Source organism: Sorghum bicolor, chromosome 3 (assembly GCF_000003195.3).
Source record: "Sorghum bicolor cultivar BTx623 chromosome 3, Sorghum_bicolor_NCBIv3, whole genome shotgun sequence".
Classification (NCBI taxonomy): Eukaryota; Viridiplantae; Streptophyta; class Magnoliopsida; order Poales; family Poaceae; genus Sorghum; species Sorghum bicolor.
The window spans coordinates 58,995,234-59,013,486 of NC_012872.2; the positions used below are offsets into that span (position 1 = coordinate 58,995,234).

Below are 18,253 nucleotides of genomic sequence, written 5' to 3' on the forward strand. Positions count from 1 at the left end.
AGCTGGGGCGATGGACCTGCTGGGCGAATGGTGGGTGCTTGCTTGTCCCTCAAGTCTGGGCATGCAACGGATCGGAGGACGAAGCAGCCGCGCGAGCCGGAAACCAGGCCGGGGCCAGGGCGGGCGCCGGATTCTCAGCGGGGCCTGGCCGGGCCGCGCGCGCGAGGGGTCCACGTACACATCGCGAGTTGCTGCGTGCACATCCATGGGCGATTGGGATACGATGGTGCGCGCGGCGTGCCCCTCCCTACCCTGACGTCGACGTCCATATTTATCGGACGGCGGTTAATGTTTTTGCACGTCTGAAAAGACTCCTGCTGAGGCTGACCGATTGGCGATTTGCAGACCAGGATCCCCCAGCAGTGGACTGGCAGGCTTCTTGCAATCCAAGAAATGGAGAGAGAGAAAAAAAAAAACTAGCCACGACTTGTCTCACAAGTCACTATGCAGCAGAGCTGCTAGATCACCGTAAGAACAGGATTACAGGAACCAGCTAGGGTGTCATCACTGTGTTAAAGCCTGCCGGCCGGCACGTACGATGCGAGACCGCGGGCGCTGACAGTGTGTGCATGCAGAAGTGCAGCTGTGGGCCATTCACACGTTTCGTACGCACGCACGCACGACACGCGCGCACAGATCACCAGCGGCCAAGAAAACAAATACTGTTCACTGTTCTTCGTTCATCATTACGGAGCTAGCTAGCTAGCTAGCTAGCCAAACATCGGTTGGTAAACTAGAAGTACATCATGTGTAGCATAACGTACGCATGGAAGGCAGGAAGGGGGTGATCGGTGTGTTTGTTTTCTTCTGGTAATTAAGAGAGGACACGTCTATGGTCATGTTTGGTTCTCCCTACTAAATTTTAACCAGCTAAAATCTTTTTTTTTTAAGAAACTTTAATCAGCAAAAATTATTTTAGCTAGACTATATTTTAGTTCCTTTTCAGTCGGTATGTTTAAAACTTCAACTACTAAAGTAACTAAAATTTAGCAAGAGGAACTAAATAGCCCTCATGTATCGTCACTTGCCACCAGCTCAAGCTACGTGCAGTGCGTGTACCGTACCGGTGATAGAATAGAATACAGAGCAGACGCGCGTCTGTGGTGTGTGTGCGGTGGTGCACAGATCTACATCACCCCTCTCGCACTCACTGGGTACACTGGTGCGTGGTCGATCGATCGTGTTTTGGAGCTGATGAGGGATCGAGAGGCACTTGTGTAGAGCTAGCTAGGCAGCTAGCCAGGGAAATAAAGGGTGCAGGGGCAAAATGGGGAACTTGCTAAAAGCGTGACTCGTGATCGTGAGGAGGGTGGCATGGCAAGCTAGCCGCAGCTCCGCCGGGGGTGGTGGTGGAGTGGAGATGGGGCAACCCTGATTCGCGTGCCCGATCGAGCGCGAGAGGCCGGACCGGCCGGACGTTCCACCTCACGCCACCATACTTGCCGCGCGCGCAGCAACGCCGGCCGGGTGTGCCCCCCCGCGTGTGGCTGTGGGAAAGGGAGGACCGATCGAGTCGATCGAGAGAGCAGGGTTCAGGTCATCAGGGAGGGGGGGCGATGGAGCTGCTTTATTGTTTTTAGATATGAGGTCACCGTAGAGTGTCTTGGAAGAGAGACGATACCCCAACAGCTAAAGACTTGAACCGTCCATCTACCGCGTGCGCGCGCGCGCGCGCGTCCCAGAGCGCGCGGCGACGTCGACGCCCCCCGGCCGGCCCGGGGGCAGCGTGAGTGGGAGGGTGCGGTGCGGTGCGGTGCGGTGCGGGCTGGCAGGCAGGCAGCAGCAGCTGATCGCCTGATCGCGCGCAGGACGGACGTACACTACTGCAGTCTGCAGGAGTAGCTTGCTGTTGGTGGCGTCCGTCCGTCCGGCGGGCGGGCGGCAGCGGCACCCGGCCCGCGCGCGTTGGATTGGATGGTGGCACGCGCGCGCCCAGCGCCGACGACGACGACCGTGCAATGCGTCCAGGACAGGGACCGCCCCCGGTGTGTAGTGTTGTGGTGCATATATATATATATATATATATATATATATATATATATATATATATATATATATATTCAGCATGTTTTGGTGCTGATTAACGAAACTGACGGTCTCTGGTTCTGAGATCAACCACGATGAGGGAAGGACGTGCAAGGACCGGACCTCTGCGTGGCAAACAAAGGCGGGCGCGGGTGGCAGCGCATGCATAAACGCATGTATGTATGCCTGTCTGCAGTCTACCGCGAGGAATCGGCAAAGCATCAGATTTGTTTTGAGAGAATAATATTGTATAGTGATTGATAAGTCATACTGATAAGTTTAAGTAAACATGCACGTATAATGCCAAGATGCACATGCGTATAGAACTAAGGTGAACAGTCCTAACTCCAAACCCAGTAGAAAAAGGAAAAACACGCACAATGCTGCATGCAGAAAACCTTTGGTTTTTTTCGTGCCTGCGTGCCAAGCTTTAGAAAAGCAGGGATATTTTTGTTGTGGGTGTTGGTAAATGTGTGGAAGGAATTGGTTGTTGCATTTTGGAGTTGGAGGCCACTCTCCCTCCAGTTCTGCTAGCTGACAAGTGTACAACATCATCGCAATGCGCTTTTTAGGTGGTGAGAAATCCATTTCTGAAAATGCTAAAGCATATGTGCCTGGACGGCTGGACCCCACTACGAGTACTTGTTAGGTTTTAGTAATCCAAATTAAGATCACGAGTTGTTTATTTCCGACACAGTAGAGATTAGTACTAACAAGCTAGCTAAAAAGCCTGTTTCTCTCCTGCAAACCTGATGGGACAAAATAGTCTGCAGTACAGTACAAGGCCTTTAATTCACGCTATTGTCAGTCCTAATAATTGGTAATCGGTCAAATCAAAGGTTAAATATTTCTAGTTTCTCGATCTCATTTTTACTTTCTCTCTGTCCTTTAAAACCTTCCAGAATTTTCAGTTGATACCTTACTTCTGAAATCTGAAGTGGCGTATGCAAATCAAGTTTATGTTGGATTTATTTCATACGAGACTGGGATAGTTTTTTATTTTCAACTCCAACATAGTACAGCTTTACCTCTTTTCAACCATATAATATTTCTAACGATAGTTGTAACTTGACATGCAAGCTAGCTAGTCTCTCTCTTGGTGAACCATGTCAATCTTACGCTCCACAAGTACAACATATACAATGCCTTTGCTGGTTATGGAGTATGCGTTGATGAGTACCGGTACAACTTGTATATATATACTATAATGGACCACGTACTAGTTGGTGATATTATATCCTAATCACGTTGTAGGGCAATTCTCGCCGTCGTCCTAACTCCGTCATGTTGAAAAATGGCGGCAGGTACTTCCCAATAGGGATCAAGTTTGATTTCGACGTTTTAACGCACTTCTCTGAACGGATGGGCTCAAAAGCATGCAAAAAACGACTGCACTTGGATGCATTCAGTACGTCTGGTTCTTGCTCTACCTACTCTACTGTGTGTATGAAATTTTCGGCCAGAAAGATGCGCCAGGGTTTCTTGGTTTGGCCGTTAACTCTCGGTGTTGTCGTCAACGTCGGGAAAATATAGAGAACGACTTTTTTTCCTTCTTTTTTACAAAAAAAAAAAATTGACCAGAAAGCCATCACACCTAAGCCATTTATAAAATTGGCGTGTTCTCTTTGGTTGTTTCCCCTTCGTGAACGTCAATAATAATACCCAAACTTTCTAGTAGCTAGAAATGCGGTGTTGGGACTATAGCAAGAAATCAAGCTTAGATGGCGAAGTGTGTAGAGCACGGCAAGGGAAGAAGAGGTTTGGAGTTCGGAAGCGCTTCAAAAATTTTATGGACGTACCAACACACTGATATCCAGCTTAGATAGCTTTTGTGCATTTGTGTAATAATCTCTCTAATATTCACCATGAAAAATCCCAACATATAAGAGTACAATATATACAGTACAAAGGACAAGAATACAAACGATCTACATTGTGGTTGTCCTATGCGTTGTGGGTGGCCACGAAGCTACATCACTTCATTGTGGCATCACTGTTCCTCACCTGATGTATACTGTGGGATCTCCAAGGCACGTGGCTACAAGACTTCATACAATGGGAGTGTCATCCCCATCCTCTACGCTACCCTTGGAGCGTACTCTGTGACGTATGGGTTATGCAAATTTGTATCCTCTATCTCTCATTTATATAAGGAGAGGCAGGGTATCACTCATATAATTACACGCTCTATAGAAGGACTCCTTATTATGACTTTCAGTCACTACCTTTAGTAGCTAGTATCATCCATAAACTCTCAGTTCCTTTGGACCCCCCCCCCTCCCCCCTCTTGTGCGTTCGTAACTCCTACCGGAAATGCAAAGCACTCATACTCAGTTGTTTCTTTTGTGTCTTGTCGCGGCTATGTAGCTAGTGTCATAGTCCCATGAACATGATAACCTATTGCAGAGCTTCCTTTTGTTATGTATTCGGCCTCTATGTAACCTGATGTAAAAGAAATTGTTTTTGGTTTGTACTATTTGGTCTTCCACTATGTATTCTCAATTCTTGGTGAGCCTTGATGTAAAGCTATGTTCAATCTACTCGTCTTTAGATTTGAAAAGTGTTTGGTTTGAAAAAAACTTTGTAATAAATACTTAGGGGATATGGTTTTTGTGAGAAACATGGATGTCCCAGATCTTCCCATGAGGTGACCTAAGAGACAATCGAGTTTGTTAACCCTGTGTCTTACTATTGAATGGTTTATGGACATACGAAATCGGGGTAAAATGAGTGACTCAACCACAATTTTGCACAATTATCTCATTTTATACCTAGTTGATCAATTTTTGATTGTTTTTTTGTTTATTGCACATATTTTGATACATCTAGATTGTCACAACCTGAATGTTAGGATCATGTGGTAGTTTTTAGACTTCAACAGTAAAAGAGATTACATTTTCTTAAAAAACTAAACTTATAGAAGTACACTAACTTTCTATTTAGGTACCTTTTCAACTTATGGAAATCCAACTATTATTTTTTTATTTTAAATTTTGAAATTAACTATTTAACTATATTACTAATAATAATTTATGTGGACTATTTATCTAGGTTTATTTTTGTTCCCAAATTTATTGGTGACCAAACTATTAATTTTTAATAGTTTTTATTTGAATTTTACCTTTACTAGTTGTGTTTTTTTGTACTCTTTATTTGTCTATTTTCTTAGAACTCATGAAACCAGAGTTTTTGTTTTTTTACTTTGTTATTATGAATTTACTATTATTAATGCATGGAAGCTTTAGTTTATCTATACCTTTATACCATCATAAATCCAAAGGTGTAAGTTTTATAAAGAACCTAAATATTATGGCAATTTCTACTTTCTCAGCTAATATGATGGCTTAGTTTAAAACTATTGTAATGAGATACTAGGCAACTAACGCAAGCAAATAGCACAGGTAGCTAGGTATTTTAAAACTGCAAAATTTAGATTTTCTTTTAACTTAGAACATTTTTCAAGTAGTCATGTTTATTTATTTGACTATAATCTGTCTCTCCATGTCTCCGCTATATCCATCGAATGCATTTCATATAGTTATCATCGACAAATTTCTTATACAAGTGTATTGAGTTGTTAACAAAAAAAAAACACAAAAGGGATTGCCTCATATACTCCCTCTGTTTTTATTTACATGTCCTGTTAGTTTTGTCCCAAAATCAAATTTTTGTATCTTTGACCATCAATTTCAAAAAAAAAAGTATGGCCCATAACATAAGATTTATGTTTTAGATTACCATGAAAAATACTTTTATAATATATAATTCATATATTGTAAAACTATAAGAATTTTGGAAATGAATGGTCAAAGTTAGTAATGTTTGACTTAAGACAAGGCTAATGTTACATGTAAAAAGAACCGAGCGATGGATACGTGTACTACTCTTTGGGACATTCATGTGCTACGTTGCGAAGTGGATTATGACATGGCCACCTTAAAAGAGCGCAAGGATGGTGCTTCATGTGAAAGAGATGCTTGGGAGTTGGGACTGCTTCTGAACTTCATGTGAAAGAGATACTTGGGAGTTGGGACTGCTTCTGAACTCTGGTGTAGTCTGATAGAATGAGTTTAAAGAACTAGGTAAACTTGATATATGGCCATGCGTGAATAACCTACCACTAAAAAACTCATATGAATGTTTTTCCCGAGCTGGCAAGTTAACTAGGAGATCTAGGTAATATAGTATTTCTTTTATAGAGTTATATGTACACTGAGGACAACTGCTGCACACACATGATCACGCTATGATGCAAGATGGATGGAAAGAAAGATCCACATGATTAAAGCCGTGCGCTGTCGTCTCTGGGCGACTTTACAATGTTCCCCCAGACTCCTGGTGATCGAGTGCTGCCGCAGTGTGCTGGACTGCTGGTATCTTTGGTGCCGTCAGCAAAGATGCTGGGATGGATGAGCAGCTGGGGCCACTGCAGGAGGTTTTTGTCTTAAGAAAAGCATTTTACTTGTCGGAGACTAAAGTGGATTGTGCCCGTGATCTTTATGGTCCCATGCACAAGACATGCATGCAAGCATATGATCTTTGTCTCTCTTTTTTTTTCATGGAGGATGGAAGCAATGCTTACCTGCAATGTTCTTCTGGAGCTTGTCAAAGACAAGGTGACATGCTCTTATGTTCAGATGGCTATCTGACCCGCACACGCTAGAGACTGACTGCAAATGCTCTGAATTCCAGACAGGAGACCATAAATATATATAGGGAAAAAAAACAAATAAGCTGGGAGGTTTTGGTCACCGTCCAGCTCGTCACCTTCGTTTGCTCTGCATCTTGTAACCCAGCTAACGAAATCTCTATTCATTTTGCTGAAAGGAAAAAATAAGAGTTCAGATGATCAGTAGATAGCCACATGGCCTTGGCTTGGGCTTTTGATCAACAGAAGATCGGCCCATAAATGCTGAGCCCTGTCTCAGCTTCCGTGGTTCCGTTTTTAGCCTTTTATACCCAATTCCATTCTCACGGTCGTTCAGTAATTTTCAATCCAGCGAACGATCCGACAGCTAATGCATATCGGTCTCCCACCCTCCTCCCCCCACTTTCCTTTCCCTCTGCACTTGACATTATCATGAAAAAAAGCAAAATATTTATTTCAAATTACTATAACTTTTGAATGATGTATTTATTTTTAATTCCGTCTATACTGGTGTGTTCAACGTGACGAGACAAACAAAACTAGACCCCACTTCTATATGTTTCGAAGATTTTTATTTTTCTAGTAGCAATTTATGTATATTAACTTATAACATATAGGTTATATTGCTAACTTATTCTGGTAAGTTATGCTACTAACCTATTCTGCTAAATTGTATTGTATAACTTCTGTTTGTGTATAATAACGGCATAACTTTCTATATACACTAGTATATTAGTTGTGTAACTTATGTACATAAGTTGTATTGTGTAACTTATGCCTCCCTCTATTCTAAATTATAAAATGTTTTGATTTTTCTACATATATTGATTTTTGCTATGTGTATAGATATACAGTTGTGTCTAGATACATAGTAAATTCAATTTAGAAAAGTCAATTACATTTTTCATGGCTATGCAGCATAACTTAGTTCATTAGGTTTAGTGTACTGAGTTGTGTATCTAATTCCTCTTTTTATGTAGGCTACTAACTTACGAGATTAATTTAGTGTACAAAGTTATATAAGTAACTCGTGTTTTCATGTGTTGCATGCTAGCTAACTTACTTGTCTAAGTTACTATTTTTGTATTTGTTATTTTAAATTTTATAATTTAATTATTTTACAGATCTACGAATTGAAGAAACAGATGTTGAGATTATCGCTGCACAAGTTAAAAAAACAATTATTTATCTTGGTTTTTCAAGGATGCATTATCATTCTATGGAATGTATTATATAGTATAATTTGCAAAAGTTACTTTTATTTCATCCCTCCACCCTTTTATAAACCCAATTCCCATTTCACGAATGTTTAGTTTTCCAAAAAGAAAAAAAACAACTCTTCAAACCTAAAAGAGAATGCAGGAGAACGACTAAGTTACCAATGTTGAGTTATTTCTGAAACTTACGTTGTCTAGAAACACTTCTAAGTTAGGACTGTTAAGTTTATCGTGAAAGTTATGCTTTTTAATTCTGTTTTATAAGTTATGAGCACATGCTTCTTAAAGAAATAAAAAAAATATTTGAGGGCAGGTGATCCAGCAAAAGAAAGTGAAAAGAGAATTGAATACCTTAAAAGAGAAAGAAAAACGATTTTCTGTTCTATCCAAAAATAGAAAGTAACATACACAGTTTTCAAAAAAGAAAAGAAAATGGCTGTCGGAAATTGACCGTTGCTTTCATTTCCACTGAACGTTCGTGGAATAGTGGCGTCGCTTTTTATAGCAAGCTAGCTGAGTTGCTACTTCCTTCCTTGAATTCCTTCTATCCTTTCAGTTTCACAGCTTACCTATTTAGAGAAAACAAGAACAAACAAACGTTGGAGTTACAGAAAATGACCAGCAAATACAGAGAGATCAGGGTTGGGGGAGTGTCGTTAAACCCTGCTGTCAACTTGTCAAGTATACTATTGCGATGTCAGGATTCACATCTATAGGTATTTAGGCTACAGCCCGTCCATGTTCTCTACATTACCAAATAACACCACGACTCTTTACTCTCTCTTTTTTTTGGAAAGGACGATTCGTTTACATGTTATCGTCAAAGCATTTACAGATCAACGGGGGCACCGACATCTGGTCGCAATAGCAAGCCATCTCCTGGTGCTTGGCATGTCCAATTACCCCGTAGAAGAAAAATAAAGCCATATGGGCCATAATTATGAATTTGCCGACGGTCATAACCGTACGCTTTACATAAGCACTGCTAGTTACTGTTCCCGCTGTTACTCAGATGTGCGTTAAAACAGCTGGAATGCAAAAAAGAAACTGCAGCACCAAAATTCTCCATGTTTGACTCGCCAGAAACCTAAAAATATAACTCCCAGCTTGTGTCAGTTCTGATCCTATTCCCTTCAGGTCCCTCCCCTTCCATCGGCAGAAACACCCATCTTCTGCTCAAATCTTCGACATAAGATCACCTGAACATTGTTAGGGTGACAAAAAAAAACATCGAGGCCAGCAACAATGGCTGCTACACACCTCGACGCTGAGTTGCAGCACAATGAGATACGTCCTCTCTTGTCGAACAGAGCTGATGGAAACAACAACATGAGCCCCATGCAAAAAGCAATAGGCCAAACATACCAGAGCACTGCCCACCTCGCCAAACTCCTTCCTTCTGGCACCGTTCTTTCTTTTCAGATCCTGGCTCCCACCCTGGCAAAACAAGGCCACTGCAGTGACATGAACCGGATGATGACAGGAGGGCTCGTGGTGCTCTGTGCGTTGTCCTGCTTTGTTCTCAGCTTCACAGATAGCTTCAGGGATGAGGAAGGGAAGGTACGATACGGGTTTGCCACATTCAGGGGATTGTGGGTCATTGATGGTGGGGCTCCTCTTGAACCACTTGCAGCAGCAGGATTCAGGATGCGGTTTATAGACTTTGTACATGCCATTGTTTCAGCAATAATTTTTGTAGCAATTGCACTGTTTGACCAAAATGTGGTGTCTTGCTTCTATCCAACACCATCCGAGGATACAAAGCAACTTCTCACAGCATTGCCAGTTGCCATTGGAGTCATTGGAAGCATGTTGTTTGTTAGCTTCCCTACCACTCGTCACAGCATTGGCTCCACACTCTCTTCGCAATAATAGGGTCTTCAATTTTTTGTCTGACCTGGTTCCTGCTGAATCAATTAGTTATAATCTGTAAGCCCCTTGAGTAGGTTGGAGATGTATAACATTACAACATCTATCTATAGCAATAATATTTTGGGAAGAGTTTCACTTAATGGTGACATTTTTTTTCTCGAAAACCTTAATGGTGACATTTGACAGATGGATTTTGTATATGAAATCAAAATCAATGCCTGGTACATTGTATCGACTGTGAACAAAGGGCACCCATACAAAATCATGAAACTGTTTGGTTGACCATCATAACCTCGCAAACTAAAACATTTACTTCTTGAATAAAACTCATATCATTTCATTTTATAGTTATTTCTTCTGTTGAATAGTTTGAGTTCCAACGAGGATATGCAAATGGAATGTGAATGAATGGTTCGAGTGATTGCAAGTTGCAATAAACTAGCTCTGCATGTCAGGACTGTAAGAAAACCTTTGACATTCTGTACAATTATTAAAATCATCACTTTGGTTCAATTAGCATCGCATGCATGTTGTCTTAAGATTGTGTCAGTTTTGTTATTTTTATATCTAATGATAAATTAAGTAGATGGAGACGTCATAAACAGAAGTTGATAATGACCAGTCTGAATCCTAAACAAAACTATAATTGTTTCCAGTACAAACACCAGTTATATTTTTTCTGTGTTTTATCTGGACAGTATTTTCTTCCTTTGTTAGAAAGCAAAACTAGAGCACATGTGCAGAACAAAGATATTTTGTCATTTCTAGCTATGAATAAGCTAGCAAATAATAGAGAAGTAGCACCATGCCCACACAGCATTTATGCCTTCTATTCCATTGTTGAATAACACCAAGCACAAGACACAACTATCCAGCAAAGGAACATAACCAGCACATACAGCAAACAAGAACTTAACTCTATTTTACTTGGTCTATAAATCTCAAGTTCTGAACATTACTAGCAAGGCTGTCTAAATAGTTACATCTAACTACTTTTGGTATGCAATAGTTTGTAAGCTAAGCAGTATCCTCTACTTAAAAGCCTGAGCATTAAGTTCCTACTTCTGGGTCTTTGAATAAGGGGGGCTTTCTTTTGTTTCTTTTCTCGCAATGCAAAAGCCTCTCCACACACAAACATCAACAGTCCACTGCAAAGCACACCAATACTCTATGAAAGCAGGTCTGCAGAAGGGACATGGGAGATATAATCACATCATACCTGACGAGTAAGCTGGCCAAGATGTTTACTTGCACTAGGCTGACAGCAGGTACTAGCACAGCATAGAGCCAAATTTCTCAAATCAACTAACAGTTAGCCGGTCCCAGATTTCCTCAGCTTCTTGCCTCACCTTCTTCTTACTCCAGTACCCACTGATAATAACATCCCATGTCTCCCTCTCAGGGATGCATCTCTCTGACAGCATGTCAAGCACAACATGGGCAGCTTTCTCCATGTTCTTCTTTTTGGAGAAGCTCTCAACAAGAAGATGGAAAGTGGTTGGGTCGGTAGAAATACTACGAGTCCTTGTGCTCTGGTAGACCTGAAAAGCCCTGCCAAGTTCACCCTTAGCACACAATGCTGTCAGCACGGTATTGTTTATCCTGGTATGCAAGCTCCAAGTCACCCGGTTTGGTTCAATACCGGCAAGAATCATCTCATCCAGGTAATTTGCAGCCTCCACAGCCCTTCCTGCATCACATAGCCCAACAATGAGCTTCCCAAACAACCCAGCATCAGGCTTCCGCCCCTGTAGACGCATCCGGTCCAAGACCTCCATTGCCTCACTCAGCATATGTTCCTTACACAGTCCATCAATAACCGAGCTATATGTGATTGTATTTGGCAGCTTCTTCTCCTTGATCATCCTATCCATCAATTCTAACGCTGATGCGGCACGTCCACCCTTGCACAGTCCATCAATCAGTGAACTATAAGTTACCAGATTAGGTGAGACCCCTCTCCTCCCCATTTCATCAAATATCTTCAACGCATCATCAAAGCAACCCTCCCTTGCGAGCCAATGGATAAGAGTGGTATAAGTAACAACAGTTGGTGCAATGCATTTCCCAACCATCTCGGAGAACATCTCGAGGGCCGCGGCCAGGCGGCCACGGCGGCAGAGCCCGTCGATGATGGTGTTGTAGGAACAGACGTCAGGCTTGGGGATGTTCCGGAAAAGGCGGAGAGCGTCTTTGATGTCAGCGGCGGCGTCGGAGCATTGGGCCTTGAGGAGGACGTTGTAGGTGGCAGCGGTGGGGGCGAATCCGGCGGCGCGCATGTCGGCGAGTAGGGAGCGGGCCAGGGGGAGGTGCGAGTGCGCGACGAGAGCGGCGAGGACGGCGTTGTAAGAGCGAGCGGAGTGGGGGAGCGCGAGGTCAGAGGGGGCGGAGCGGAAGAGGTGGAGAGCGGCGAGCGGGCGGTGCGTGCGGGAGAAGGCGCGGAGGAGGCCGAGGAAGGGAGGCTCGAGAGCAGCGACGGAGGGAAAGACCCCGCGTGAGCGGGAGAGGAGGGAGGTGGCGAGGGGGAGGTGCCCTGCGGAGGCGAGGCGAGAGGTAAGGAGAGAGACGGTGGCCGGAGACGGGGTGATGGGGTCTGGCGCAGAAGTGGAAGCGGCGGTGGCAGCGTCGAAGATCGCAAGGGCGCGGCGAGGGTCCCGTTCGGCCCGAACTAGGCGGTGGAGGTGGTCTGCGGTGAGGGTCTTCGGCCATTTGGGCGGCGTGGGGTTGGCCGGCGGCATGGGGGGCGGTGGTGAGGTAGGCGTAGACAGGTGTTCGGCGGAATGCCGAGGAGCGCGAGGATGCGTGGGCTGGAAAATGACTCAAACAGCGCGGAGGCGGCAGACCTGTTCCTCCTAGACCTGTTCCTCCAAATCAAGGATATATGTTTTGTTGGCGCTCAAAAAAAAGAATATATGTTTTGTTTTTTATCTATTTTCTTTAATTTGTTTCGTAATTTTTTTTGCCACAGATAAATTAGCAGAATATTATACTCCAATTACCAATTGAAACGCTGAGATTATTTGACCGTTCAAATGGCGGACTTTTCCTTCTCTATGCTGCATATCTTAAAAATCTTAAGTTTTCTCAAGCGAATATTCTCTCAAGTCACGGTGGGCACAATTAACCGAAATCGAGAAACCGAACCAAAAGAACCGGAACCGAAAAAATCAGTTTCTTATTCGGTTCCAAGTTTTGAGAACCGAAATAATCGAGAACAATTCGGTTCTTACCCTCGGTTAATCGTATTAACCGAAAGAACCAAAATTTATGAGTTTTACTTTACTTATTAGTATTTTGTAAGACAAAGTTTGATTTTTGTGTGACATCTCATACTAAATTACTATGTATTTATGTTACTATATTGCTATTATTCTTTTACCAATTATTATTATCTAAATTAGAAGTGATGTTGCTTATATTTGAAATAACCGAGAACCGAAATGCTCGGTTCCTAAATTTTTTTGAAACCGATCGGTTCTTATGTTCTAAGAATCGAATTTCATAAATAACCGAGGGAACCCAACCAGAACCGAATGTCACCCTGACTCTCAAGCACACCCTCGAACTGGCATTATTTTAGATACCCAAAGAGTTCTTGTATTTCACTTGTATGGGAGCCAATCTTGTTTGAGTTAGTCTTATTAATGGTTAGCAGTTAAGTTCATGTTTTGCTGTAAACGGAGGTTTAGCTAGTAGACATGCCAGCTAGTAGACATGCTCCGCTCTAAACTGAGGTTTAGCTAGTAGATAGTAGAGAGATGGCTAAATCCATGTTTATCAGGTTGTTCGCTTCAACTTTTTCGCAGCCAAAACAGTAAATGTACAGTGCTAGTAGAGAGGCATACAACTGCTCCGGCTGCAAATAAGCTAGAATCCAAGTTTATCAGCCTATTCACTTCAACTTTTTTGCCTTTGTGAGGTTTAATGGAAAAAAAGGTTTGTGAGATTGTAGTGCTCGATAAGATATGAACAATTTGGGACAAAATCGTTTGAAGACATCTTGAAGCAAAAACAATGGAAGTCTGGCGTTAATATAGTCCCAAATAAAAAGTTTGTGAAGTTATAATCTTTTTGTACATCTAGATTTATATAAGTACATCCAAATCTATATGAGAAGTTATAATCTTTAATATATATATATCATGTAGAGAAGGAAAATTCTACCAATTGAATTAGAGAATTTTAAGGGCCAATTTGAATATTTTATAGAGCTCTTCATGCTTCAAATTCTTCTTGGAAGCTGATTATTGTAAGAAGTGATTTTGTGTCCGAAATTGATTTACTATGATTCTCTATGATGAACTATGTGCATATAGTGATTCTATGCATGAAGTAAATTAGGAGAAGCTAATTTTTTTACTCCCAAACTCTAACTCATTTTAGACAATTACTTCACAAAAATAACAAAGAATCACTTCTTAGTAAAAATTGTATGGCAAAGCTTCTCCTGGATTCAGCATGGAATGTGCTTTGGGAGCTCTATCAAATTGGTCCTAAATCTCTTTTTTGGATTAGGTATGCTTCTGCAATTTTTTATAATGGTGTACAATGTTTTTACAAAATGTCGGCAAATTTAAAACATTAAAATCATTCAAAATAACATGGAGTTGGCCTAAAAAAGTGCCCACTAACATTTTTGAGATAATTCTTGGCTACGAGAATCCTGCAATCCTTTATACTAGGCTTAGTATCAAGGGCACTCAATATGCTGATATGGCACTGTATATATAAAGATAGATATGATAAAAGTTTCATAGGAATAGAGATAGTTTCACGAGAATACAACCCTTTTGCACCGTTTCCCAAAATATAGATGTGTGTTGAAAACTGAAACATGATACCCTCTTTGAGTCTAGCCTAAGGTCACGTTTGGATAAACAAATGGTTATAGTTTCTCCCAAGAATCACAAGAATCTGTGTTGAACATAGCTAGGGCAAAGTGAATCATTTTTTTATCCTCAAAATGATTCTCTCTATTCGCTGGCACTCAAAATAGTCATATCATGGTTTCATAGTGAAGCCTTGTGAAAGGTCCAAATGGCTAGAGGGGGGTGAATAGCCTATTTAAATTTTCTACAAACTCAGTTAGACAAGTTGATTAGTAAAACAAATGGTGAAGCTAAACTAGCACTAGCTTAACTAAGCTATGCAAGCCACCTAAAGTCTAGTACAAGGCTAAACACTAAACCACAACAACAAGAGAAAACTAGCTACACTCCTAAACAAGAAGACTATGCTAAACAAGCTAAACAACTAGCAGGGTATGCAATTAAGTAAAGAAATGAAGATTGATTGTTATACCAACGTTGTAGAGTAGAGATATGTCCAACCAATCACTCACAATCACAATCACAATAGATAATCCTCGGCAATAGATGATACAAGATTTTTTACCGAGGTTAACTTGCTTCTCGGTAAGCTAGTTCTCGTTGTGGCGATGCACCCACTTGATGGATCGCGAACTAATTGGCAATCCAAAGCAAACCCACTCCAAGATGGGGATCCTCCAAGCCACGAGCAATCCACTGGAGTAGCCAATTGCGATCTCCCGCGGGGAAGGCTCAAGAACCCCTCGCAAATCACTTGGTGAGGCCCAAAACAATCTCCAATCACCAGCTCAACACCTCCGCTGCTCCACGGTATCTAGGGTGTTAGGAAACACCCAAGAGTAATAAGAAATCCATAGCAAACTCAAGGATCAAGTACCACTAGATGCAACTCACTAAGCAATGCACTTGAATCTCACTCAATCTCACTAGGATTAGCAATCAAGCAAGGAGATGAGTGGAGGGAGTGTTCTCTAGCTCAAAGTATGTCTCGAGTATGCCAAAGTGCAAGAGCCAGCCCCCCAAAGTTGGCCACCTCCTATTTATAAGCCCTCTCAACAAATAGAGTCGTTGGCTCTTTCACTAGGCTAAACTTAGGGCCATCGGATGCACAATAGGGAGTCACCGAACGCTAGGACCCTGTGTCCGGTGCCTTGATGACGGCCATGTGTCGTCCTTTTGACTCCTGCGCGTCGATCTCTAACGGTCACCTGCAAACCACCGAGCGCAGTCAAGTAAGCACCGAACGCATCCGGTACTCACTGGACCCGTAAGCAGGGAGGTTTGTGAAAACGCTGGAACACCGAACGCCGAGCACCGGACACTCTCCGGTGCGTCCGATGCTTTTGTCAGAAACCCTTACAGAAGTTCAGCTTCACCGAACGCATGAACTGAAGACACCCTGCGTCCGGTGCTTTAGAGTTTGGTGCTCTCTGCCTACTCGTGCCGAACACTGTCAGTACACCGAACGCTAAGGCCAGCGTCCGGTGCCTCCGCAGCCTGCGAAAACACTCCCACGACTTCTCAAAGAATTCCATCAGCGCAATAGAAAATATGCTATTCATTTTCTCAAAAGTGTCGAATCCCACCTCGTAAGCTCGGTGGGAGAGAGAAAGGAACCAAACCCCCTCTCAACCCAAGGAACTCCATCTCCTCTGTAAATGTGCTAACACCACCGAGTGTCCATCACCAAAGTGCATGTGTGTTAGCTTTTCACAAATATTTTCATCAAATGAGTTAGGTTAGCACTTTACTAAATCCTAATGCATATGCTCAAAATATAATCCTAGTAGCACTTGATTCGAGAGATGACCGTGATTTCCTCTCTAGATAGTCGGTTATCTATTCTAAATCAGGTCAAACACTTCTCTACTCAACTTAGACCGGCAAAAGCAAAACCTATATTTATACCTAGCCTTGTTCACTTAACTCCTTGTTTATCACCATGATCTTCACTTTATGCTTCATCTCTTTGTAATCATGTGGCCACCTTTCTGTGCCACCTTGCACCTTCATCACATGTGTTGCTATGCCTAACTCAAATCACTTAAACACAAGGCATTAGCAACTTGGTGTTATTAATTACCAAAACCAAACTTGGGCTTTCACCTTGTTTAATTCTCATCCCAAAACTTTACACTCTATCTCATTAAATATTTAGACACATGTATGGAGCATTAAATATAGATAGAAAACTATTCTGATAAATTACAAGTACTTTTCAAGATGAATCTTTTAAGCCTAATTAGTCCATGATTAGACACTAATTGCTACAGTACACATATGTTAATAATAGATTAATTAGGCTTAATAAATTCATCTCGTGATTTACTCATATATTTTGTAATTTGTTTTTTATTAGTATCCGAACACCTCGTGCGACACCCCCATGTAACATCCGATATAATACCCAAAAACTTTACAACCTGGAGCTAAACAAGCCCTGATTCTCTTTTGTTTCTTTACATCTCTTCTACATTACTAATTGTATTTTTCAATTGCAATCTTTTCATTATCAAAACTAAAATGGGTTGTATCAAGTTATTCTTCTCCTACAAAAAAATTAGATTTTTTTAAGAATATCTTGTATTTATATGGTTTAAAACATATTTTTATGGACTAGAGTCTAGCCTACTAGTCAAGCAATCTTACAAAATGATATTGGTTCATCATCTGAAATATTTTTTTTAAAAACCGGATCTGAGGGTTCCTACCGTTCTAAATCAAATTATTATTCATTAGTTGCACTTGATTAATATAACTAATTCAATCATCTATGAAATCATTTGTGCTATCCATCATGCAAACAACACTTGTAATATATCCATAAGAGGATATCGCATAGCTCATAATTTTCGTAGCACCTTGAACCCTGTTTTTAGCTTTCGATTTTCTGTTTTATGAATAGGTGGAGATGTTTTACAGTAGTTTTATAGGAGATAGAGAGAGGAGATAGGTTTTATAGTTGTTTCAACCAGACAATTTTCAATTTTCCACAACACGTAGATAACAAGTAGATTTTCCGCAGGTCATAGTTCACAATAGTTTTGTAGATCACACAGTTGAACCAAATAGATGTTTATATTTTTTTCACAACTCATAGCTAAACAAACTCACCCTTAAGAGCATCTAAAAGAGTTTTCAAATCCCACTCTGAACCGAGTTTCCTTTAGTTTGATTAAAGTTATAGAAAATGTTATTAACATTGATGACTCAAACTAGATATACTATGATAATATATTTCATGATAGATTTAATTATAGTTGGTTGGTACCATTAAAAGTACTCTAAACGTTTTAAATTATAAGACGTTTTATCTTTTCTAGATATATTTATATTACCATGTATCTACATAGAATATATATCTAAGTATATAGCAAAAATATATTTAGAAATAGTAAAAACGCCATATAATTTTGAAATAGAGGCACTATTAGTTTATATATATATTTAATCAAAATTGAGATAGATTCACTTAAACAAAGCTAGAATTATATGTATATTTTTGGATGGAGGAAGTGTACGAAATAAATGATTAATCAAAGCATATCAAATTAAGTCTTAGGCCTTGTTTAGATCATTTTTTTGGATTTTGACGTTGTAGCACTTTTGTTTTTATTTGACAAACATTGTTCAATCATAAAGTAATTAGGTTTAAAAGATTC

The 18,253-nt window shown here is 41.1% G+C and overlaps 2 protein-coding genes across 3 annotated transcripts; one reads left to right on the plus strand and one right to left on the minus strand.

Annotated features, from left to right (window-relative positions):
* On the minus strand, positions 8,558 to 12,601 carry LOC8080832 (pentatricopeptide repeat-containing protein At5g46100). 2 transcript variants are annotated; one of them, XM_021455545.1, is made up of 2 exons: positions 10,982 to 12,601; positions 8,558 to 9,794 (listed from the first exon to the last, which is right to left on the minus strand). In XM_021455545.1, the coding sequence occupies exon 1, from the start codon at positions 12,498 to 12,500 to the stop codon at positions 11,064 to 11,066; it is 1,437 nt and encodes a 478-aa protein (XP_021311220.1). In that variant the 5' UTR covers positions 12,501 to 12,601; the 3' UTR covers positions 8,558 to 9,794; positions 10,982 to 11,063. The 2 variants fall into 2 exon arrangements, with proteins under 2 accessions (XP_021311220.1, XP_021311221.1); XM_021455546.1 differs by having other exon boundaries at positions 9,663 to 9,797.
* On the plus strand, positions 9,136 to 9,794 carry LOC110433736. The gene has a single exon (XM_021456287.1). The coding sequence runs from the start codon at positions 9,136 to 9,138 to the stop codon at positions 9,760 to 9,762; it is 627 nt and encodes a 208-aa protein (XP_021311962.1). The 3' UTR covers positions 9,763 to 9,794.